This window comes from Hippoglossus stenolepis, chromosome 24 (assembly GCF_022539355.2).
Source record: "Hippoglossus stenolepis isolate QCI-W04-F060 chromosome 24, HSTE1.2, whole genome shotgun sequence".
NCBI classification, from domain to species: Eukaryota; Metazoa; Chordata; class Actinopteri; order Pleuronectiformes; family Pleuronectidae; genus Hippoglossus; species Hippoglossus stenolepis.
In genome coordinates, this window is record NC_061506.1 from 6,935,881 (window position 1) to 6,962,589 (window position 26,709).

Below are 26,709 nucleotides of genomic sequence, written 5' to 3' on the forward strand. Positions count from 1 at the left end.
AATGGATCACGCCATGTCCTGTTTTTCATGCAGAAATGTGCACGTGCATCACCTCCTGCAGTATAGCCACTTCTACTGAGATGATGTGTTAAGTGCACAAAGCATAATTTAGGTCCACTGGACATGGGTCAGGTACATGGGCCTGTTGATGTTCAGCAAAATAAAAGTGTCAATGCAGCCTCTCTGCCGTGTTGCTCCCATCCCGTCGCACCCGGGACGTGCCACTATGGGATTTGCTGTGTGATTGGCTGTCCGCCACCGCCACAGGGGGGGGAAGCGAGCTGCCGCGCGCGGAGCTGCAAATGTTCCAGATGGCTGTGATTTATGAACCCCTCAGAACGGTGGGACTAATGAACGCCGCTCGACATGTGTTTGGGATGGTGGGTGGTGGTGGGGGGGGGGTTCTGTGTTCAGCCATCAATCCGTCTTTGAGGAGGGGGTCTCGGACATTGCATCATGAGTACTAATGGACGGTGAAAGCACCTGACGCAGACTTGTTATCCATCTGCTATGTGGTGCTTAGTGTGTAAACATACGCACTGCAAATGAATTCAATTTGCACAATTAATTAGTTGATTGTATTGAAATAAGAGGCCAGAGTGGAAATAAAACTCACAGGTAGCCTTTGTTGAGCACCTGGGCTTATTCCTGCACGTGCTCATTTGCAAACATTAATTATTTTTGTCAACTACTTATGTGATTACTGAGCAATTTCTTACAGTGATTAGAGTTACCATTTTTATAGTAGATCGGTGTAATCTCATTACATGGATGTGTTGCTCCGGCGGCCTGGCACCACACTCCCCAGCGGAGCGCTCCAGGTGAGCATTAGCGCAAAGCTAAATTGATCCTGCACGGTGCATTCAAAAATGGAAACTTTTAAAGAATTTCAAAAAAGAAATCCTTTCTGTTTATAGAAACTTTGTTTGTTGTTGTTTGTTTCCCTCGGTCTAAGGAGGCCCACGTAATCCCCCCCCCCGATTGAAGATGAACATGCTTTCATGATTTCCACCTGATGACAAGGCTGGAACCCCCCGCTGCTTTCTTGCAGCTAAATGTCATCAGTCCAGAGCTGAGAACTAAGCTGTGTGTGTGTGTGTGTGTGTGTGTGTGTGTGTGTGTGTGTGTGTGTGTGTGTGTGTGTGCCATCGCTCTCATTAGACGCTAAATAATTAAACGCCTGCAATGAAAGTCAGCAACTTGGCTGTCACTGGAGCAGGTTTCTGCTGGCATGGTTTACTTAATTTCACATTTGAATCGGACAGATTGACAATTTGCAGCTTTGCAATTTGTTGTTGTGTCACCACTATACAACGTAGAGTAAAAGCTTCTGGGTTTGCATGTTTTCTTTGGAGGTTTTCTCCGTGGGAATGTGTGCGTGAATGGATTTCTGTCTCTACTAGTGACCCGTTCTCTCCCCTTTGCACAATGTCAGCTGAGATTGGCTGCAGCCGCTCATTATCCTCTAAGGATAAGCTATATAAGCAAATGGATGGACGGAGAATCTACCTTGAACTCCGTCCTTGGTTGCAGACTACAATTTAAAAACAGGCCATTTCACGTTTTGTGAGTGCTTTGGCACTTTCCCCCCGCAGACAAATATCTCTTTAAAAGCATCTGGCAAAGTCGGTGTACATGAAGAATACGAATCGTCGCTACACGTCGAATAGATCTTTAAAAACCTTCGTACCTACATTTACACTGACGGAAAAGAGCAGACTGGTCAACAAACATGTTCACAGATATCGGCCGTTCTCTGTGATTTATTTGGCGCTGAGAACTGTGCAGAGAGGATGCTTTGACAGTTTGTCTTTTTCTCCTGCAGCCCTTCGCTGACGGATATGTCTCGGTGAATGGGAGAGGGGCTTTCAAAGCACAGCGGGAGCTCGGAGGCTGCCACAGACACATTTTCTCAGTCCATGCTCTCTCAATCGACTCCTCTGGAAAGGTGATCCTTTCAAAGATACAGGGAAAACACATGCCTACATATCTATGTGCCACACATTTAGATATTGAATGTGTGTAGGTTATATTGAATGTGTAAAAGGTTTTCCAAATTGACCTTTACACTTACCTAATTATTGCCTCTCAGTGTGGCCTGGAATATATTTAATGATGCTGTTAACATGCACACTCCTGTCAATATTCCTCTTTAACCGAATGAGGAATTCTTTAACCCCCAATGGTTTAGCGCTACGTCAATCATGTCTGTCAAACCATGACATGCTCTCATAGTGCGGGTGGGGGGGTCTCAACACACTGCACAAAATGCCTATGAAAAATAAATCAAAATAATATTTTGAACTATTCTACTTTAGATACAGTTGACACTAATACAAATATGGCCAACACTGGCATTACTTACTCATTTAAAACAATTACATTTTATGTGCAATCCTAATTATACCCTATTTATCCTGTTTACATTGTATATACTGGTATACTTTCCTTATGTTCATATTGCATGTACTTGTTTTTGACTTTTGAACACATTCTTCTATTTTTCCATTCCCCTTTGCTGCTGCAATATGGCAATTTTCCCTGTTGTAGAAATATCTTATCTTGATAGAGCTGCATTAAAATGCCTTAACATTTCCAATGCTTGCATATATAAATGTCCACTTTGCATTGCTATCAAAGCTCATTGCCACAGTCCTTTCACAGGTATCCTTTGCTATTTGCACTCTAAACACCAATGAAGTGCTGCACAGGTGTTACAATAGTGAAATGGTCTGTGAAGACACCCTCCCCAGTGGCAGCCATCTAGGTCTGAGTCAAGTGGGAGGAAACAGAACTGCAAATGAGTAATCATACGGATATTACCGGACAAAATACTTTCTACAAAAGGCAGCTGAGGGTAAGAGAGAAGTCTTTTACCAAATGCTGGAATGGCTGCAAAATAACACCTTTAACCTGCAGAAAGTTAAACCGCAATCAAAGAGCAATCTTCACTTCTGAACTACGGTTGAAACTACACTCTCCAACGCTGAAGTTATTGGACTTGAGAGAGAAAAACAGCGTGGCGGTAGAGAGGGTGTAAATGAAGAGAATTCGTGGGGTCCAAGAGCAGAGCCCAGTGGGACACCAAAAGCTTACACAGCTGTGGCGTACATCTGATGTATCTGAAACGCTGAGAGAAGTATACTCCATTGACTGAAAACTGCAAAAATAAACAGCCTACTGCTTCACTTCAGTGGCTAAAATGTTTTAGTCATTTCTTTATTAAAAAAAGCAAAAACACTTGCGATAGTATAAGTGGCACTGAGCAAAAGCCTGTAATGTTGACACTGTATTTCTAGCATGCCAGGTCATTAAAAGGCTACTGGCATCCATAACTGCCTTTTGTTGTTAAAATAATACAAAATGCGCTTGTAAAAAGCTTGAGGGAGGACAATAGAGTAGCTGAGAGTCTGGTTCCAAGATTGTCCATTTGGCAGCGTGGTTTAGGAGAACAACACAGTTGATGTAAGCACAAGGCAACACAAAGACTGTGAAAGTATCAGCTGGCTCAGACCCAATTACACACAACTGTGACAGCAAGAAATGAGAGATACAGCAAACATGTATAAACAAAGACACGATCTCCGTATACGCGCACAAACATACACGCATATTTACCCTGCGTATACCCACGCGGAGGAAAAAGACGGAACGAAGCAGATGCCAACGTGCACACACAGTATCTCCTCGTCTCTCGTGCAAACAAACGCACACAAAGGGGTTGAGAAAGGCTGAGACAGGTAGAACCCGAACCACAGTGAAGACTTACTGAATATTTCATAATGTTTTTACTGGCCTGTCAGGAGCATCAGGGAAGTGCAGCATATGTGTGTGTGTGTGTGTGTGTGTGTGTGTGTGTGTGTGTGTGTGTGTGTGTGTGTGTGTGTGTGTGTGTGTGTGTGTGTGTGTGCGTGTGCCTGCATATGTGCAGATTTGAAATTGTATACATGTGCACTGGCGATTTCGGTTTGGTTTTACTGTCTGTGTTGATGTGTGTTGTTTGTGTGTCTCGGAGTGACAGGCCACTATAGTGATTGGCTGTCAAGAGCCTGCAGCTCAGTGATGTGCCAGGGAGCAAGCAGGTCGTATGATGACTTTGTCAGGGTGGCTAGTCTGTTCAAGTCTGTAGCAATATATATTTTTTATTAAGTAGAAAGGCTATGACAGCCAATATCTGATTTGTAAGACAACCTTTCTTACCTTCAAAGAGGTATTTGAAGGAAAGTGAGATTTGTTTTCTCCAGCTGAACAACTAGAGGCTGGATAATATTGGTCAAATCAGTGCTATGACATTATATATCAAAATACTTTCTGATATCATTAGAAATGCACGCAAAAATCAATAGATGGGCATTTAAAATTTAAAATTTCAACAATTTCCTAACAAAAAAAATGTTTCGATAACAATATATCTGATGGCAAGGCAGCAGAGCGAGCCCCAAGCACACGGCAACACAAATATATGAGGTGATAAAACCCCATAAAGTTGCGTTGTGTTTCTGGCAACCTGAGGAATGTGATCACCCCCCCCCCTTTCCCTCCGTTTAGGTCTCCACCTACTTCTGAGGGAAGCTGCCTCATGTGGCCAGGAAAAGGGTTCATAAGTCTATGGAGACGGAACGTGAACGGAAAAAACTAAAAGTAGACAAATAGTGGAATTGATTTCCCACGAAAGAGACACAACACACAATAAACAAAGTTAAAGATGAAAGTGACTGAAAGAATCATTATTATTATTCAAATTTACTATAGTTATATTGAATTCTTCATGGACAAAACCCCTAGTTCAGATCATCCAAAATGAAGGCCAAACAACAAACAATGCGTTGCTTTTGCTGAATCGGGTTAATTGCAGCCAGTTTGGTTTCCTGTGTATAGTTATTATTTTCAGAGCTGGACAATTAGGCTGAAAGTACGAGGGGAATATAAATATAACGTATAAATAAATAAAGGCGGCTCTGTTGTTGTGGTTATACAACTCAAGAGTCTTTACACCTGAGAGCAGATTTTCGCACGGAACACAAAGCGTTGTGCAGTCCCGGTATCTTTTGGAAAAGCCAGGTAGAGGCTGAGGAGCTTGTTAGGACGAGGGTGTCGAGGTCAGTTTCTATTTCCCCTCCGTCTTTCCTCACTCCTGAACCCCCTCCTCTCCTCCTCTGGTCCTTTGTTTCACCCTCAACCTCCTTCACCTCCTCTTCCTCTGTTTGTTTATCTCCCTGCTTGTTACCCTCTCTCTCCCCATCCTCTCCTTATGCCCTTCCCTCCCTCCCTCCCTCCCCCGTTCCCTCAATCTCGCTCAGTAACAGGTGAGTTCCCAGAACTAATTACAGGCGGCTATCCCAGGGTGCAGCGGGGGCCGGCTCATTTGCAGGCGGAGGGCACGCGAGGAGGCTGTCTAATAACATTTTCTACTGCCTGATTAAAAACAGCCCATAAATCACTTGTTCACATGGGTCTATGCACATCACACGCACGCACACACACACACACACACTCAGTTTCAAATAGAGCCGTCAGCCACATGCCTTTGGTACTCAAATACTGTACAACCAATCAAGGGCCTGAAGGGGACACACACACACACACACACACACACACACACACACACACACACACACACACACACACACACACACACAATCTCACTGTCTTGTAAAGCCACTACAAATTAGGTTGTTTATACCTTCATATAATCCTCAAGTGGAGTCATAGATTTTATATAGTTTACACGCATGCCCGTGGTTTATTTCCATTTTTAATTTGTGTGATGAGGCAATAAAAATGCAAAGAGGATGATAATGACCTCCACGTGGAATTTGAGCGATGGGAGCGAGCTGATGCGGTTCACTCGCACGCCCTCGCCATTGATTCTCCTCGCCTTCTTGTGTACGTCAGCCTGACACGACTGAGGGAGGAATTGAACACGAAGATGAACTGAGCGGTCCCAACATGTGGACGACACGTGAATAAATCCACATGCACCTGCTGTCTCGTGCAGGCAATAATTCAGCGCGAGGACGGAAGCGACCGTGCTGAGGTCACGTCTGGGGCTGCAGTAATGACTCTTTTCAGCGCCGATTTCTCAATCAATAAATCTTTTGGCCTAGTCGATGACGGAAAATAGTACAAACTGCTGATCACGATTTCCTTAAAGGGGTAAGAGTAAGTTGATGACTTCAAATTGCATGTTCGATCCTAACAACATATTCAATACATTATCATATCATACTAGAATTGCACAGAGTTGAGCGCATACCTCCGCCAAGGCCAAATAGTCCCCTTAAAATAAAACAAGCCTTATAGAAAAGGTCACATTAAGTTTCTCAGCAACACATTGGTAGTAGTTACAGGTTTCTAGCCTTAAGAAGCCACATTTAAATCCACTAGATACAGATTTCCGTTTGAATCCGCAAGAAATTGCCCACACTCATCAGTAACAGCCCCTCAAATACATCTGAATTATTTAAGATTGACACACAGTTATCGAAATCTGCAGAATCAATGAAAAATTTGAAAACAACCCTCTCTCATAATGTTTTTGAAATTGAAAAAAAAATCCTTGATAGGCCCCGTGATCCAGGATCCCACATCACATCCAAGTGTTCTTCCGTCCAGTAGTTTTTTGCGTAATCCTGCTAACTAACTAACAAACAACTGAGGTAACAAAGGTTCTAACAGAGACAAGCTAAAAATTCTCAACACCGAGAAGCTAAAGCTACTCAATCATCTAAGAAGTTGAACAGCTTAGATCTGCAACCTTTCGGGTTGAAGCATGAAGCAAATAAAGCAGAATCTTCCCCTGAATTTTATTATGATAGTGTGGCGAAGGCTTTCAGGCACCAATTAGACTTCCGTGCTGGGAAATTAGATTTAAAGAAATAATACCAATACCAATAATGCTTGGTAGATCTGACATGCAAATTAGTACATATAAAAGAGCTGATTTTCTAAAATGTCAGCACTTTTCTTTCCCTTTTATTGAAAACACAGTTTAAGTTGTTGACCTTCGCGAAACTGCCACCAGGTGCAGCTTTGCAATATGTAACAACGGCTCGGGGTCGGTGGCAGTCCTGGTGTTCAAACACAGCACAGAGAGAGCCTGGCTGCCAATAACTGGAAGGTCATCACACTCAGCGTCATTCTCTCTCATAACCCAGAGCACACACATACACACACACACACACAGATCACCCAGTACCCACACTGTCACACGCCCTGCTCCTTCCAACAGGCCCTCACCGAGCCTCATATGAAGCGCTGCCGTCTCTCCTGGCAGCTCGCGGCACAATAACCCAGTCAGTAGATTAGCGGCGATAGCATCTCTTGCCCTGGACAGCAAACAATAGCCACCCTCTCCGTCTCCTGCGCTGACGCAGGGACTCTTCGCATGACTCTCACTCGGGTGAAATGGGAAAATGTGCTTTTGTTTACACACGGACACAAACAATCGCGCAGTGTTGAGTCGACTCCTGTGGTCAGAGCGCTTGAACGACTGTTCGATGAAAACAGAAAAATGGATTGTAACAACAGATCGGTCGACTCCTCTCACCTTCTGCAGCCCCGTCACACTTATACTTTCAATTGGCCGGGTTTGGTCACGAGGTGAACACAGTACAGCCGAGGGTGCAGGTTCAATATCATGACTGTTTCTTCAACAGACAGCGACGGGTGAAATCGCGTTACAAGATCAAGTGTCACAAAACGTGACATTTAAAAGCGTCTTACGGCTCCTGCCGAGGCGGGAGCGGCTGATTTCCTGCCGCTCAGATGTCAAGCTGCTTTGTGCCACGCCACGGCTCACACAGCAACACGCACCTTCCACATGCCGTCACATAATCAGCACACCAAATCACACACCGGCTGCTCTATAACGCACAGGATTACCCCGGGATTGTGAAATAATCGGAAAGAAGACAAGTGCTGATTGGAGCACAGAGCTGAGGAGTAAGCTCTTCCTTGTCAAATGTTGATTCCTCGTGCCTTTCTACAACCTCTCCCGAAACCTGCAGGAGCTCTGCAGCTCATTGTGGCAAGAATAAGTCACCTCACTTGGCCGAGTATGTCGAGCACGCGCACACAGAGTGCATCTCCCTCCCTCTGTGCCGCTGATGGACTATCGGGCCCTTCTCATGATCATTTACCGAAGTAGGAATCCCGCCAAGGTATTCTGATTGAACCATAATCACCTGCTAGCTGGGAGGTCCCCACTTTGATTCAATGCTTGAGCTTCCTCTCCCCCACTCATCCGATTTGCCTGTCATCGCAGGGACACGCATCACGTGGCCGAACATCAAATTAAAACCACTGCAATTATCCCCAGATTTCAAGCTGGGGTGAAGTATGAGACGCAGGATATGTTAAATGTGCGTGTGTTCGACTCCGCCTGCGTGCACGTTGCTTTGCATATTGTTTTGCTGATGCAGGCAGATACAGGCGCTGCGTCTTCACTCAACACTCGGAGCCTTGAGCTAGAAAGGGGCAAAACCCAAAACAGCGAAAATCAAAGAGTAAGCAGAATCCTGAAATAAATACAGGCGCACGCACGCACACACACACACACACACACACACACAGCAATCTATCCCCCTAAAACTCATTTTCCACTTTAGCAGCTCCTTGCAAGAATCATATTTGATTTACTCGCAAACAGTGTCAGACTTCACAGTGGGATGACCCATGAGCTTTAGATCAGCTCATACCCTCCGCACACAGACACACACACACACACACACACACACACATTAAGCAGCCCCTGTCGCTATGATGCAGCGCTCAGGTGCTAGAGCCTCCAAGTCACGTCCCCCAGATCTATAACAGGCAAAAGACTCCCATTAAACAACCTTGGTGTGACACAGCATCCGCCGAAGCCCGGGCCCCCGCGTCACGCCGGGCTCCGCGCTCTTCATCACAGAGAACACTTTCAAGTCCCCGCAAAAAACCCGGTGTGTTGCACCTCGCCGCATAACAAATGGATTTGTTTTTGGAGGCGTGGTGCAACCGAGAACACTGTAGCGACTTTGTCTTACTGCTCCCCGTTTTCTGAGGTCATAGAAGTGAGCGGTTATGTAAGAGCTGCGCTCAGAAAGCGGGGTTAGGAAACTGTTTGTGGGAGCAGAGCGATACCTCCTCGTCCTGTTAATACAAAGTAAATGTCAGTTATATTTCCAGGGCTTTTATGTTTGAGGCTGACAAAGTAAAAGTAAAAGATACGTCAATCAGCACAATTCTTAACTCCGTTTTGACTCGAGCGATAATTGTAGCTCTGGAAACATGATCCTTTGTTGAGTGATTTTTTTTCCTGCAACAGCTCAGGTGGAAAGGGGCAGAGAGCAGTGATTGGTATTCACAGAACTAAAAGATACTCGTTCCTGGGAGGAGGAGGACCAAAGTGGAAGAGAAAAGCAAAATTGTTTGCTCCTCTCCGAAACAACAGATCAATAGGGCCAAGCCGGCGGTGTTGGGAAGATTGCTCCACTGCGCTGCTTCTCTGGAAAACAGCATAAGGAGTCGCAGTGGTAATGAAATGCATATGGCATGTTTTATATAATTGCATATTTATGTACAATATGATGATTCTAGGTGGAGTTGTGAAGAATAAATGTATTTGACCTTGTGCACAATGGACATTAAATCCCCTGAAGTCATGTCATATGATTCCATTCAATCCAACAATGTAAAGCTTTTGCGGATGTTCCTTACAATCCAGGGTCTGTTTTATTTGGGGGATTTTTTTTTGATAAGTGGTCAGATGTAAACTGAGATTTTTCTCGCCGTGCAACATCGGCCTCCGTCTGTGTAGCCACCTGGCCCAAGGCTGATGACGGAGAGGGAGGCTGCGCGCGGGTTTATCTTTCAAAAAGTTATGCATTCAACTTAAAGGATCGGTAAACTAACTACACTGATGAGTTGGTTATGTAGAAGAGTAATCGGCCGTGTGAGAGACCCACACAAACACGGGGAACACATGCAAACTCCACACAGACCAGGGGCTCAAACAGGGGACATTTTTGCTGTTTTAGCCACTGAACCACTATGCCACAATGCCACTATGCCCGCCCAAACTAAAACATCACCAGAAAATATATAGAAACATAGAAATTGTTACTCTTTGCTGATTCGAGAGAAGAGACAAATAAAATCATACTGGGAAGAAGCTAATTTAACTCAGAGTTGACATGCGAGAATGAAAATAAACAGCGGGAGGACAATACACTTTAAAGCTATTTGGTCATAACTAAATCATAGGTTTGACCTGCTGGTGGCAGAAAAGTCAGGAAATCACTGAAGTTACTCGTTTCATCCTGAGGGGCACATAAATGTTTATGCCAAATTTCACAGGAAACAGATTATTTTATCTGATGGTGGCACAAGAGTGAAACCAAAGTCTGTGTCAAATTTACAATCCATTTCATTGTTGTTTGGATATTTGAAAGTGAAGCAAAGTGCTGAACAAACCAATCATCAGACTGACATTGCAGATTCATACCTCTAACAAATATATTTAACATCTTGTCAAGCACGCAAAAAGAATAACTTGGTAATATAATATGATGTTTCCCCCCCCCTAAAAATTGTTTAACCGAGACAAAAAGATGATAAGGTTATTCTCTCCACATATATATTGGTATGTTACCGCACAAGCAAATATTCCACGCCAATTTTTTGATGAAGCAGACGGAGAAAATATGAATCAGCCCTCTGTGCTTTGTGTCCGGTGAGTTGAGTGATTAGTCAGGAAGTTAATCCTCGCTCGGAGGCGCGTTTTGCAGCGAGAGCGCTGCGTCGGTTGCTGTGTCGAATCTCGGGCGTTGCGAAGAGAATGATAAGAGTGGAGCGGGGCCTCGGGGGGGGCGCACCACTCTCCACGTTTGTCACCAGGAATTTCACGGCGTTATTAAACAAATGTTTGTTGGTTTCTGTGTGGAAGAGTGAAACATTTTTTTAAGAAATGCAAAGTATGCAAACATGCACTTGAAATGCGTTTGCCAATAAATCAGGGCTCCAAGATTACATTAAACTCTTTTCCCCATATTTTCAATCCCTATCATTTATAGCTTTCTCTAGATTTTAACACAGGAAGTATTTTGTAGGACAGGAAAGCTCAGATTTGTATTCTTGAGATTCCAGCCTGCAAAACAAGGGACACAATTAGTTGCAGTAACCAGTTTTGCTCAGGGGGTTTTCGGGAGTGAGGTGAAAAGAAGGTGGGGTAGCAGCGGGCAACAATCATACAGGTTATTTGGGGTCTCTTTGGGAGGTAGAGGGGGGGGGGAACCTCAGTGAGCTCCTCATTTCTGTGGGGCTTTATGTAGCGTGACGGTTCCAAATGAAACTCCCCGATCATGTGGGAGCGCTCTATTAATTTGTGGCTTAGGCCGCCTCCTCGGGGAGAGAGCTGCCACAGTCACTACCGCATCCCCTTTGCAGCTTCCAGCAAAGACTCCTGTTGCTTATTGACTGAGGGGCCCGCGTTGCAATGTTTCTCCACGTCGGCGGCTTCGGCTTTCACCTCGAGTGCCGAGACGATCTATCATTCCTCCGGTTGCCCACTGCGGGCTTTGCGGGACGGATGAAGAGCAGCGTGAAATAAAAGTAATCACGGCTCTTGGAGCAGTACACAGGCGTTAGCTTGGCGGGAATACACAGTTCCTGTAACATGGCGTGCTCTCCGAAATCTAATCTGATTCCTGTTGAAGTATAACCACGAGAGGAATGCCGAGCTAACAAGATAGCGGAGGTGGAGTTTTATGAGCTGCTGCAAATTGTTGCAAAAAAGTTGGACGAATAAACAACCTCTAAGCACATCTTTCTAATTGTGAATCAGTTGGACACAAAATCCAATATGCTGCAGAATCTTTAGCCGTTACGATCAAGGATTTTTGCTCCGTGTTTTGGTCGCTGTGCCGCTTGTTACAATCAGGCTTTTCAACACGAACCTACTGGCTACAAAGGCATGAGCGAGATCACACGGCTCTCTTAAGACTCAAGCCCTGAAGCACATGCATTCACATGAAAGGATGGCCAACACTGGCACTCCTCCAGTAAACCTTCTTCCTTTTGCTTCTTCCAACCATCGCTCTACTTTTCAATATGCACAGGCAAAGCCAATGAGGTCCAATTAGCGACAAACAACTGTGGATTTGAGGTATTCCTTGTTTTTTGGACTAGAGCACGAATAAAGTATGAAAATCCTTGAGTTCAGCCTTCCAGTGCAGCCGCTGAAGAAAGACAGGCGATGGAATATGAGGTTTAGTAGGTAGGAAATAGAAGTCTATCCAAAAATACCCTCAGCCCTCATGTGGTTTCCACTGATTTCAAAAGGAGGAGAAGGACTGGGACTGACACGTGCAGAGGCATATTTTTGCCAGGAGAGCCAGAATGTCAGTAAACACACCATCCGATCCGAGTACAGATAAGACAGCTTCTTTAATTACAGAGAAATGCTTTGTGTATTCCCACGGAGGCGCGCGTCCTTGGGACCTCTCCGGAATGTGGGCGGGAAGACAACAATCCCAGGGTGCCCACATCGGGGGAGCAGGCAAACAAGGGGTGATGTGAAGTTGTGCCGATATACAAAGTAATTAAAAACACGCCTACAGTTTGCCTGCTGCGCCTGATGAGTGCTTGAGCGATGATCATTATGACTTTGAGAGACAATCACACGCTTGACGGAGCAATCCTGAAACAACTATACTTGGGGAAAAAAAGTCCTGACCACTGTTGTGTGGCGGGGGAGTCGAGTAGCATAAAATCCATAGGTGTAATAACTATATTGAGCAGCACAACAACAAACATCATTAGCCTTCCGAGCAAATAACGCTAAACTCGGGTGACGCTTGAAAAGCTTCCCACGTAGGGGAGAGCGGGATATCTTCCCCCAGCAGACGCCGGTGATGAGACTAGTGTGGGCGTAACACGAAACAGAGCAAGCAACATGAAAAGAGGGGAGAAATGAAAGGAGGGGGAGTGGAGGAGAGAGGGAGTCAAATGAGAAGAGATAGAAACAAAAATAAGCTGGCCCACATTGCATTAGGAGATTCCCTTTGAAGATTGTCTGGCATGGAGAGGCAATCAAGGGAGCAGAGGCTGTTTGGCCTCACTGCGAGTCATTCCGCTGCACTGCGACCACATCTCAAGTGTCCCTCCTCCACCTCCTCCTCCGTCCTTCACCCCCTCTTTCCCTCTCATCTGTCGCTCACTCTCTCTCCCCCCTCTCCCTCTCATCTATTTCTCATCAAGAGATAAACAAGCATGTTGGCCACCGGGGCAAGAAATCGGAGAAGATTGATCCCTGTTTTCAAGATCTGGCCTGTGCATCATTTCCAAGCAGCGCCGATCCCGTGGGGGGGGGAACGCTGGACGAGCTGAAGTCGTCTTGCTGCTGGGAAGTACCAGCAAGAGGGGGGTTAAACCAGGATATGGTTTACACTGTCCCCGCCCCCTTGTTTACAAGACCATTGTGAGGTTTGATTGGCAGCTGGACTGATCACCTCGGGCGGGTGGGCAACGGGACCACTCGCTATTCACCCGAGAGTCCATAAATCACAATTTGGCGTAATTAAGCAGCAGGAATGACAAGCCAAGGGACCACTGTCTGGATGGGTGGATGAATGGACGGATGGATACGGGGAAATATGATGGATACAACACAATGCACTACGGCGGAAGATAATTTAATCGTGGAAAAGCCCAAAGGGGAAACTGCAAGGGCAGCAGAGAAAAGAGCCACAGCTGATGCCAGCCATGAGAGAGACACACAACATTCAGTTAACAGCCACAGCACGGTTCATTTATACAGCATATAAATTGACTGAATCTATTGGTTGCTGTGAGTTTGTATTACTTTGGGGGGTATAAGATCCCGACTACGTGGTGACAACGTCCCCAATTCCAGGGCCACCAGAGACCTTCCTCCACTCTGCCTTATCTCGTTTCTAGTCACCTCCATTTTGCTCTCCATCCAAGATAGCGGCCAAAACTCCCACGAGGAGACATGAAAAACAATATGGATCACATCATCCTCAAAGCCTCCAGAAACTTGTTTTTAAATTCAACGGGCACAAGAAGGGGAAGGAGTCGTTAAAGCGCTCGAAGACAAGACATACTTGAACGTCTTCAATTCCAATCTTCTATCTGCTGAGGAAGTGATTTTGTATTTTTATAAAATACCTACAATTTCGGTACCAGGAGCGAAAATGAAACTCTTGCCGAGACATATTGTTTTTCTGCAGAAGCTTATTTGTCTTTTAATTCGAGACGAGAATCCAAATTCCTCGAACAGTGAATGTCACCCAAACACCAAACTTCACCTGAGTAAACAAGTCTACAGTTGGAAATATTTATAACAAGGAACGAAGGGTGAAAAGAGAATAACTAAACAAGATTATAAAACCGGCTGCATTCCAGTTTTGTAACCTTGAAACTTTTCAAACTTTTTTCTTGTTAATTGCGAGCTATGGACATTTTTCACTCACTTCTTAATAACTATATTATAGTTTGATAATCCGAAGCATTTCCTTCACACAAACACGCAGATTAAAGTAGTTTGAGCTATTAACAGCCACTCCCTCGCTCACCTCATCTCATTGATAGATGTTTCCAACAGCCTCCATCTCTATCTTGAATGTCTGCGAGCCAGTGCGGCTACAATTAGCATTAGTCCCCTTTTCAATCACGCTGATGGACCATGTAGGCGTCCGACAGCCTCTGCAGCCCCACACTAATGCTCAATCGACGTAATGCACACGTCCCGGCCGGGGAGAAGTTGAAAAAGAAATGTATCGTTCTTTGGCTCGTCGATGGATGGCTCCTCTTTCTTATGGTTCTATCGGTGTCTTGCCGCGAGCGCATTCAGCTGTCCGTTAATCTGTCATCCCCCCACCTCTTCCCTGTCGTCCGTCTGCGTCAATCACGGTGCCTTCAGGAGCCCGAAATTTCATCCGTCACTGTCTTGGTCGCTCTCCAATACTTCGCCCCGGCTGCAGTACATGAAAAACTCCTTTTCACAACGACTGAAAAAGAGGTGTCATTATTTCCGTGCGTGCGTCGGCTAACCACATCTGTCCTACTGTATAAATTCAGTCCTCATCTCCCAGTCACTCTCGGGCAACCGCAATTCTTCTCTTAAAGGGCCAAACTGACATTTTGCACATGGACTATCAATCACAATCCCAGTTTTCTGTTTTTAAAAGGAAAATAATAAAAAATCGGCAGCCCAGCACACTCTGGGAAACAACTGGCAGAACTACAAGACCGGCAGTGAATGGAATACGCAAGAGAAACTGTTGAAAACATCATCTGTGTATTGTCATTAACACCTCAGTTAATCATCATTCCAATGGTGTAGCTGGGAGAGTTGATGTAGAACTGTAACTGCATTACAATAAACTGGTATGCACTGTAGAGACAGACTAATATTGGTTGTATTTGTGTTTTCTTTTTATAATAAGAACTTTTTCACTGCCCAATATCAGCATCTGGCCCCCAAAAAATCCTTATCATCAAAAAAGTTAGTCAAAACCAGGATTGTAAATGCTTTGTTTTGAAGACTTGCCTGTTTTACTTACAGACCGCATCAGCAACAAAGAATAAATACATTTTAATAAGTAAACAAATGAGGTACGGCGAGGGAATGGTAATTGCAAAGAGCTCCTCCTGAAACAGAACTCGGGGAAAAAAAGAACCAAATCAACTCACATTTCACATTCAGAGTAAAACACATTTTACATTTGAAGAAACTCTATAAAGCTTTTGCAGTGCATTCGTCGCGGCCGACTCTTTTTCCCAAGGACCTCAGTCATTAATGTTGCAAGTGTTAATCATATTCTGACAGTGGTGGTGTAGAGAAATTAAAAATGATTCACAGTGAATTCAACACATCTGATAATACATTTGCACCCATCTAAACTGCCATCTCCAAAGCATACTTGTGTACAAATAAAAAAAAAAGAAGGAAAATGCGTTTCACAATATCATTTTGTGTTTGAATAAAGTTATATATCCCAAGCAGACCCTAAGTGTATTATGAATATGGTCTAAGTGGGTCAAATAAAAAACCCAAGTGGTTCTGAAGCCCTTCTGCCACTTCTCTGATCCCCCTGCTCTTCTTCTGCTGGTGCCTGAACCTGACAGTGAGGTAGGCTGTGCAGGAGCAGGCTGCAGAAATAGAAGTGCAGCAACAGGAGAGGAAGACCGTGCACCCGTCTGTCCGTCAGCCAGCGTGCCCACGGATTCTGTTGTCACCCTGGCGTCCTGGCTCGGCCCATTAGCCTAGTTAGACTGGCATTTAGACTGGCAGGACACACACGGGCAGGAGCCAAAAGGGTCCCCCCCCCCGCTTGTCTCGCACCACAACAGTAGACAAACCCACATGGCAACATGCAGCAGCTGCCTCCTCCAATCACGTCACTCCGGCTTCATTTGCCTCCATCTCGACGGGATTCGATTACATTTTATTAATTTTGGGACGGTGCAACTCCGCGAGGTTTGATTCAATCTACTGGCAATGCAATTTAACTAGATGCAATCAGACTCACTTGGACTGAATGAATTTTTAAACATTATCTCATCCTCGCTTCCTGCCGCCGTATAAATCTTCTTGTTGCTCGCCGCGTCCTTCCCAATTTTTTTGCCTCCCTGTGATTACGGAGATAGAATATAATGAGCGAGGCCAGAACCCCCTCAGTGTATCTACACTTTCTTGGCTCCTGGTTGGGACAGACTCCCCGAGGAGAATTTCCATGATAATAATGGGTGATTTGAGTGAAAATAGACCAAGGTTGGCACAGGGCATCATTGAACATGCTGCCGTTTTTTTTACGATAAAGAAAAAAGCCCAATGTTCACCTACTAGAGCTTGTTTTAGTATCATCTCAACGCTTAGTATTTCTGCTATTGGCGAAAAAGCCCAAACATGTGTCATTAACGCACAATACGTCCTCGAGTGAGGATGAATTCGTTTCCTGCAGAGGTCCCTTAATCCCTGATGCTAATCCTGTTAACGGAGCTGTGAGCTGATAGCTGCACAGCGTGAACACGGAGCTCTCCAAACTACCCTTGAGCAAAGCAGTTCATGTCGTTTTCGGGTTGTGAACCTATAACTTCCCAATGAAGGACCGACGTGGAAGGATACGGAGACAAACTGGGCTTTGGATGTAGACGATGTAGTAGTTTTGCATCAATATGGTCATTACATATATCTTTGTGGTTGTTTTGTGTCTCTTTGTGGTCGTTTTTGGTCTTTATATGGTTGTTTTGCGTCTCTCTGTGGTAATAATGTCTCTCTTTGTGGTTGTTTTCCATCTCTGTGGTCATTCTGTGTCTTTTTAAAGTCATCTTGCTTCGATTTAAAGCCATTTTTTTGTCCCACTGGCGTCTCTTTGTGGTTGTTTTGTGTGTCTGAAATTGTTCTGCGCCTCTTTGTAGTCATTTAGTTTTTTTGCTGTTGTTGTTCTGTCTCTTTAAGTCCCTGTAGTCATTCTGAGTCTCATTCGGTCCTTTAGTAATCCTTTTGTTCCTCTTTGTGCTCCCTTTGTGTCTGTTTTCGGTTGTTTTGGCCATTTTCGTTGTCATTTCGTGCCTAGTTGCGGTTCCTCTGTGCCTCTCGGTGGTCGTTTCCAGTCCCTTTGTGGTGCGCTTTGTCTCTGCGGTCGTTTTCATCTCTCTGTGGTCATTTGGTGGGCGTCTTTCTGTGAAGCGTTAACAGTCCCTTCAAGCAGATGCTCTGATCTACGGTTCTGCCACTTCATTCGCAGCGAGCTGACAACAAGCCCTGCGGCGCCGAACGTTTGGCGCTGCTATTCTCATGCATCCAGGTGTTTAGAAAATAACACTTGCAAATGCACAAATCCAATGCTAAGACAGGAACTCGGCGGAATCGAGCGCTAAAGGGCACACATGAGAAATCAAAAAACTTACAGGCAAATAAATAGCGTTTCCATAACACTAAAATTGCCCTTTGTACAATTCCCAGGCCTGCTGACTCTAGTCGTTCCTTAAATTGATTTCTCATACGCTGCTGCCTCGAGGGGGCGATTTCATTTTCATATGTACACGGGCTCTCTATGAGTGTGCTCTCCGTCCTAGTCTATTAATCAAATAATGCAATCAATTCCACCTTGCAGGACTAAGACACAGGCCATTTCTTCTCTGAGCAGCTTTGTATGTCTTTAATACGAGTTTGTGATTGGTGTGGCCTGGTGTTAAGCATCGCATTGCTCCAGGATCAGGTTCTCAACAAAGCAGGAAGTGGAGGTAAACACAAACTTAAAGGGGTATAGTTTGCTTCCTGCAAGACTAGAGGAGTGAATTTCTGAAAAAGGAAAAAAAATAGAGAAAATCTGCACGAGCCTCATGAATATTTGACCGATGATTCATTTGAATGGTTTGAGGCTGAGTGTAAGTGTGTGTGTGTGTGTGTGTGTGTGTGTGTGTGTGTGTGTGTGTGTGTGTGTGTGCCCGTGCATTTTTGCTTACTCATGTGAGCATGCACATAAACCAGGGCTACAGGATGTAAGCAAACCTCAAACACATGCTTAAGCGCAGGCTCCGGGTGCAATGAGAGACACTTAAGCGCAGGGGTATAAATCTTTAAAACCCTGAGCCTCTGACATCCCCCAAGAGATACAGAAATCTTAATTACGCCACTTAACATCACATCGGCGAGTCCCGGGTGAACCCAAGCAAGCATATAATTCATTGTGCTAAGCGTTCGGTAAAAAGCCAAATGCATAAACCTTCAAGGATGCATACTCGAGAGCGGGGTAGACGGTGAGCTGGGACTTCAAAAGCAAATGTTTTTCTTTCACAAGCCGGAGGGGGTAGAACAGAGGATATCTGCAGAGTTAGTGTGGTGGGAGGCAAAGCACCTCGCTGACTCCTGCCAGGGAAAAAAAATCACCAAGCTGCTGTCATGAATCGGTGAAAGCAAAGAAAACCGGTTCTGGGTCCTTACCCCCAAAGCCCTGCTGTGACATTTAAGAATCCTGCTCAGGCACCTTCATCTCAGCACCCCCCCTTACCATCACATTATAGCTTTGTCTAAGAGGTCAATTTGTGTGAACCGTGCTATCATGGAAAACATGATGAGAATGAAAATCGGTTGGCGAGATGATGTAACGGTGTTGTAACAGAGGGAAAGTGGCAGAGCGGTGACTGATCCGGTTTGGGCCTCTTTGTCTTACATCGATGGGACACGACGATAAATCAAAAATACAAATCCCCAATTCTGTGAACGCATCATTCTCCTCCTCTTCCTCTCTGTCATCAACATTCGACTGACTGACGTGCTGTAAATATGAATTACAAGTATGTCATTGTCCTTTCTAAATGTCGAGGGTGATCAAACTGGGCCTCCTGAGGGTCTGCTTCTGTTTCCATGCCACAAACCACCTAAATAAACCACGTGGACCCATCTGATGCAGATTTACCTCAGAAATCTCCACCTCCTCCAACTTATACACATCCTTCTTTCTCACAAGCATTACAATAATACTGTTGCAGAGTCAGACGGCCCTGGTATTAACATTCATAGTCATTTTAACACATTCCCCTATACTGCAAAACTATTGTAAAATATGTATCTGAGATTCTCCATTTGCGACTGTGGGACCCTTTGAAACCTCCTCAAGGACCCCCCCCCATTGAGACCCACTACCCTGGAGGACCCAGAGAGGCAGTGTGGATGAATGAGATGCAACATGCTTTAACTACCAGCAGCTCACTCTTGGTGCCACTTTGCAGCGCTCTACCCCCACCTGCCGTTGTGCGCCAGGAACCCATGGCAACACTGCAAAAAAATGTCCATGTGACGACTCCCTCTTTTCTCTTAAGTCTTTGGACGTTTTGTTTGCTGTAAATAAGTGTGTGTGTGTGGGGGGGGGGGTTCTAACATGGATGCAATTCAACTTGTTGCAATTTCTTTTGGGGATAAACAAGCCTTTATGACATGCATCAGTTCGGAAATTAAAAAAACTCATGCTGTGGGTAATTATTGGATTTGCTCTGAATCAGAAGCTGCAGGAGTGGGGTGGTTTTGTTTCGCAGTGCATGCAGGACACCTTTGTGGCAACGCGCCGCGCGTAATGGACAGAAATACGCACACAAACACGGGCCAGAGGCGACTGTGCACCACGCTTTCAATCAATGCTTTTGTTAGCAGCAGTCACTCAGGTAACGTCTCCATTTCCCACGAGCCTGGAGCCAACACACACACACACACACACACGCACACGCACGCGAGCGCGCACACACGGACGCGCGCACAAGACAATCATCGCGCAATCATGCGAAGCAGGTGCCCCACGCACATGAAACCTAATTAACGGAGGAGCGTGTCACAAATGGGAGCTCGTATTTCCAAACTTTCCGGAGCACATCGGGGCTTGATTACGCACAGGCTGCGCACCACACACACACACACACACCCTGATCTTCCATCTACTGCGTTTTTTTCCTACAGTGATAAGAATATGCAACTCAGGTGAATGTCTCCAGTTTGAGTTGGAAGATTAAATCCGGTTGTAGGACGCGGCTCCTTGCGACTGGAGAACCGTGCGCACAGAAATAACGCAGCACCATAAAGGCAGCACCCAAAACACACGCAGAATAAACTAATGGATAAGCAGTGTCGCGTGATGGGGATAACAGTGTGTGTCCGAGGAGTGCAGGGTGTGTGTCTGAACAGCTCGGCCACTTGCAAGAAAAAGGAGAAGGACCCCCATCATAATCCCCCTTTTCAGTGAGAAAGCATTGTGGCCCCTGCAGGACGTGCCTCAATTACAAAACAACGTCCAGTTAAACAATCCAGCCCTCTCTCTCACTCTCTCTCCCACTCCCCTCTCATGCCCAAGCTCTCTCGCCCCCTCATCTGTCTCTCTCTCTCTTTCTCTCTCTCCTCAGCAGCAGCTTGCTCGCTCCCTCTGCAGATCACGATGAGCATATACAAAAAATCAAAAAAAAAAGAACGCACTCAACTTGTCCACAAAGTCAACCGAGCCCCCCCCCCGGGAGGGTGGTTGACTTGCACGCACGCACGCACGCGTCTCTTACCTTGGCCGCTGCAGACGAGCATCCCGAGGAGGTGGAGGAGTTGGAGCATCATGTTGCGGGCAGGCTCCGGGCGGCCGGACGCTGCTTTCGGCTGCTGTGGGAAACGACAAGGGCGACGACGCACACGTACTCGGCTCCGCTCATCCGCCGTCTGGGGCTCCGCTGGCGACTGATGAGCCTCGGTCTCCTTCCTTTCCCTTCCTTCCTTTACGCGCGCTCCCGGCTCCCCGCTCGTCCACCGCGCCTCGCTCTGCGCCGAGGAGCGAACACTCCCCCCCCCCCCCTCCTTCCTTCTCACTTCTCTCCTCTCTCCAAAGCCTCGCCGTTAGAAGCTGTTGGTTGGAAGACAAACAAGGAGATCTATGAGGACATGTTCGGATTTGTTTGCAGTTGTATTTAAAAAAAAAACACACATCTTGCAGAAGTCAGAGCAGGGGGAGGTTTGAGTGCAAAGAGAAGAGCCAATCTTGAAATCCTACAGCCAGGAATACTTGTTCTGATATCTGTGAGCTCCTTGGGCCCCTGGACTGCCCCCTCCTATAGGAGCAGCACCACCTGCTCGTCCATGTTAAAGGGATAGTTCACCCAAAAATGAAGATTCACCCATCATCTACTCACCGCTATGCCGATGGAGGCGGTGGGTGAAGTGTTTGAGTGTTTTGATTCTTCCAACGTAAAAAAACTATCTAACATACCCTCCATACTGCTCCTGTGGTGTCATCCAAGTGTCCGTAAGCCTCCTCTGGAGCCACGTTCACGAGCTCTCGCCCATTGTATACGTACAGGGTGCACAGTAGCATCTCCACATCCGGACAAGGACATTCAGGCCGTATCAAGTCAAAATAGAATGTCGGGACTTAGGGACACTTGGACACCACAGCAGCAGTATTGAGGTATTTGATGGGACTTGTCCTTCAAGTGTTTTGTGGACTCAAACACATCACCCACCCCCACAATTGACTTGAACAAAATTGAACACACACATACATTGTATACACATACATACATACACACACAGATAGATATACACACACAGACATACACACGTAGATTGATAGATATACACCCTTAGATAGATGGATACAGACAGGCAGACAGATATACACAGAAGGAGAGATATAAAAAAAACATACAGCTAGAAAGATCGATATACACACACAAAGATAGATAGATAGATAGATAGATAGATAGATAGATAGAGACAAAGACAGACAGATAGAAAGATAGATATACACAAAGATAGATACATAAATATACAGACAGACAGACAGACTGACTGATACACAGAGACAGACAAATATTCACTTTTTTTATCCACTAAAAGAGGAGGCAGGATTTATGACCTACACTGCAGCCAGCCACCAGGGGCGATCAAGATGCTTTGGCTTCACTTTTGCGGCGGCAACATGTCGTCCATCTTTATATACTGTATGTCTAAATTGTATACAAACATGTTGCGTGTTTTGTGAAAGGTGTCGCTCATAGAACCCGCAGTAGAATGTGGACACCTGACCCGAGTTCATCGGGCCCGGATTAGGACAAATATTTTGAAAAGGGTTTGGGTCAAGTTTGGTCACGTTGGCTGCACATGTCTGTACTCGGGAATAAAACATCAGGTTTGGGTCAGGCTCGGCAAATTTTTTTTACCCCGGCTTGGTAGGCCTCGGACAGGAGCCCCACGGTGACCCACAGAAGAAGGAGCTCTACGCAACCGTGCAACATATTTTAGCATCTTTCAGCTCGTTGTTTTGGTTGGGGAATTCAAATGGTTTAGTGATAAGCGGAGAACCGAGCAGCCAAAAAGATAGGGAAGCGGAACTTGCTTGTTTTGATCCATCACAGAAGCTGACATCTGAGAGAATTAATCAACACAAACAACACAAATAAATTACAGCAGCGGTGCAATAAGACATGTTTGGATTCGCGAAGACGGTGATTATCACCTCTCGTGGAGTCAGAGTAAGAGATCGCAGACTGGCAAACACCCCCGTTGGGAGCAAATAAAGTGGTGAATTAAAACTGACAAAACACTGATCCATGACGCCGAGGAAACAGAAATAAATCTGGATGCACTTGGGAATTCTTTATGCTGAAATCTTGGGGATGAGGCCTCGAGAAAAACATCCTGCTGGCAGATTGTGTCAGGATCAGTCAGTGATGTCTGAGGTAACGTCATGTTTGATTGTTGGCTGGACTTCAATCCCTGCTTCCCTCGCTGGGTTTCATTTCAGGACAACAATGACTCAATTTTTGGTCTGTGCCTTGACCCATATTGCCGCGCTCCTAACGGACACGTGTCAAAAGGGGCTCCACGGCTGTAATTCCCTGTGGTCGCCCGACCGACTGATGCAATGAAGGCAGCTGTGGCAGATAAGGAAAAGTCCCGGCCTGCCTAACAGCCATCCAGAGGTGGGTTGTTGGCTCTCAGGATATCGTTACGGTACAATTTGTGTCAAACTTTCAAAGTGGAAGCCGGGAAGGTGTGGAAACGGAGAGCAACAATCATATCCCGGCGAGGCCCGGCGGGAGATGTGGTTTGGATTTTTATTTCAGCCCGGACAACGCTGCAATTTTAGATCTAATTCAGGAAAAAACTGGAATATTGGTCAATTAATTTCTAATTAGTCCCAAATTAAATTCGGACAAGGCTTCTTTTTTTTTGTTTACAGCCGCGACCTAATATTCTTACAGTTTCCCCCTTGCTGAAAGCGTGTGGTGATTAATAAAACAATGAATTGTGTGTTAGTAAGCTACATGATTTCTCCCGACGACTGGCTCCCATGTCGCAATGAGCCCAGAATTCTGGCTATAGTTGTTTTCGTGAGTGGATTGAACAACATGACATTAAGAAGTCAACATTTATAAAATGCAGCGAGGTCATGACAGTGAATTGAAGTTTTTTTGAATTCCCCAGGGGATCAATTAAAGGACCCATTTAGGGGACGGACATCTATGAGTGTGTGAGCCCCAGGTTGAATTCAAGGGGACTGTTGAGCCGTCAGAGCGAAATACTCTTGACATGAGCACTGCAGGATTTATAAAAAATGCAGCAAGGAGGTAATTGCGGTAAAACTTTGGGGAAAAAAATGAATGCGATGTGTAAAAAATGAAATACTGACTTTACGCACCACTTATGAGCATTGGAACTTTGCGCCATCCGGTGACAGTGCTTGTGTGTCAAAACACAGCAGGTCCACTCGACACGCCTTCAGCTTTAAGTGCACACACGCCAGCAAATAATCTATAATTTGCATCATTACATTGCTATAAATAAAATGTACATTTTCCACTTGCTTTAAATGAATAATAATACGGTAACTACTGCCAAGCTGTTTCCAGGCACAGTCCATTTCACAGCAGACGAGTCGCAGCTCGCTACGGACTCGCCACTTCACTGTTGCAGAGAATTGCATAATGCAGCTCCCTTTGTGCCGGGGAAAACTGTTTTTTTGTTTTTTGCACCGAGTGGAAGAACTTGTGGCCTGTGTGGAAGTCGGAAGTCAGTCGGCGATCGCTCCGTCATCACCGCTGTCAGCCAAGGACGCCCTGCTCCCATAGCAACCAAGTTAAATGGCCGCATTGAGGAGTGGGCCTCGCGCTGGAGTTGCACGCACAGATAAGTCATTGTTGGGGTCTTTGTAAAGCATCAACAAGTGGAGATGGAGATGCATTATCAAAGCATGGACGAGCAGCAAACACTACATCGGAAAGAATTTACATCTGACCTATAATTATAACACAAGAGCTGCTATTATTCAAACTAAAAACACCGACAGAAAATGAAATGTGCGACTTGATTTTTCTTTCCTTGACTTCACTGCGCGGGGAACAAAAAAAAAAAAGAAAAAGCTTTCGCCGCATTGTCTCGGAACAAATGTGCGTGGCCGCGTTTATTCATACGTTTGTGTCAACACTGTGGTATCTCTCCGCTTACCGTGACCTTTGCAAATATCACAGCCGATATCACAAATTATAAGTAAGGGTCCATTTATATTTTTCCACAACGAGATACAACGTGTGCAGTTTCTCCCCAAGGTCTGTGCCGGAGTGCAACTTTGAGAAAGTTTTTCCATTTCAATTTTGGTTTTTTTCACATTTCTACTTCACCACTACATCTTGTGACCTGCTGCTGCTTTCACATCAATCCACCAGTAGGTTAATAATATTCAATTTGTATACTATAATGAAAATATAACAATATAGAGATTGTACATGAGTCACCTTTATTTTGTTCTTACTTTGAACTCTATATTATATATTCTTTACAGTAATTAGCTTTATTATCTTATTATTTTTAACTTTACTTTGACTTGCAAGTGTGTTTACAGACTTTGTTGTTTATATCTTTACAATTTATATGAATTTGTATGAAAAATTAATTTTATTGATACCAAAGGGACCGGATATTCACAGAAGTACGTAGAGTGATGGAAAGAGAGTATGTGAATTTGTGATTACGTAGAATTCAATATAAAATTTTCTGCAGGTTCATACTTTTGCCCCACTACACTTCAGAGTGAGCTAAACTAAAAATTAAGATATATTAAAAAAATGATATGGCTTTCGCAATTCTACCAATGTGCGATCACACAATTTCCATGGGGGGAGTCTGTGTGGATGGTCTGATATTTTCAGTTTTACACCCAATATGACTGAGAAAATGATTTGTGGGGACAGCACAAGTCCAAAAATCTCATATCATTCCCTATTCCCTCTTGGATTTGACACACACACACACACACACTGCATAGTGTCCGCTGACATGCACTGTACATGGGGACGGGATTTGTTTCTGTCTTTCAAAATATATGAACATTTCTCTCATCTCCCGGGAAGAAAACGGTTCATTCTCATATAATCCTCTTAAAGTGAAGGGTGAGTGGGCGAAGGGTTGCATGTGAAAACACCGGCTCCCTTGATAACGTGTCACACGGTGCGTTATGATGTTGCGTGGAAGTGAGCAACACACTTGAGAAATAGAGTTCTAGCAGTGCAGCAGGTTTTTTTTTCCCTTTCCTCCGGTGAAGAAACAGGATCGTGTATTTGCGGAAACTGACGTGGTGAAAAACAAGAATAAATATGCTTGCCTCAGCAACTCCTCGAACAAAAAAAACAAAACAACTAACAAACATACTTTATATTCTACGCGAGTAAAGCGGGATTATTATGATTAATGTGGTGCATGAATGTTTTTAAGCAACTGACACAGAGCGGTGCTGCAGAAACATTGTTGATTCAGAAAAATTACACACACTTACGGTTGTGTGTACGCACTAAACGGGCCAAAGTGATGTCGACTTAGATAAATTGAGCGGCTGTCGGCCTGAGAAGCAACTTCCAGATGGTCACCCCCTCTGGAGCACGCGCGCAGACTGTCAACCTCAGCGTGCCGTTCCAGCGAGCCTGAAGGGAAACACGGCCAAAGTACAGGAAGGATCCGAGTTGGCGCGTGGCGGCTTTGTTTACAAGTTCTGCTGCAGCGCGGCCATTTGGACATTTGGTCCCCGTATTATTATGGGAATTAGAGATTCCGACTAAATTCACTGGAAGCCAGTGTAAAAACCCTGAAGAGCAGCGATGGCAGTGACATTTTGATCACCTCCGCCAAAGAGATTACTTTTTTCCATCCGTTTGTTGTGTGTTTGTCAGCAGAATTATCCC

The 26,709-nt window shown here is 45.1% G+C and overlaps 1 protein-coding gene across 3 annotated transcripts in view; it reads right to left on the reverse strand.

Moving 5' to 3' along the window:
* The window catches only part of LOC118103648 (neural cell adhesion molecule 2), a 248,823-nt gene extending 227,368 nt beyond the window's left edge, over positions 1–21,455 (reverse strand). Inside the window, exon 1 of one of the 3 annotated variants that reach the window (XM_047339009.1) lies at positions 21,049–21,455. In XM_047339009.1, the coding sequence (XP_047194965.1) occupies positions 21,049–21,100 (52 nt within the window). In that variant the 5' untranslated portion in view covers positions 21,101–21,455. The remainder of the gene's footprint in view (positions 1–21,048) is intronic. The other 2 variants (XM_047339008.1, XM_035150791.2) reach the window with 2 other exon arrangements.
* Positions 21,456–26,709: the final 5,254 nt, after the last annotated feature.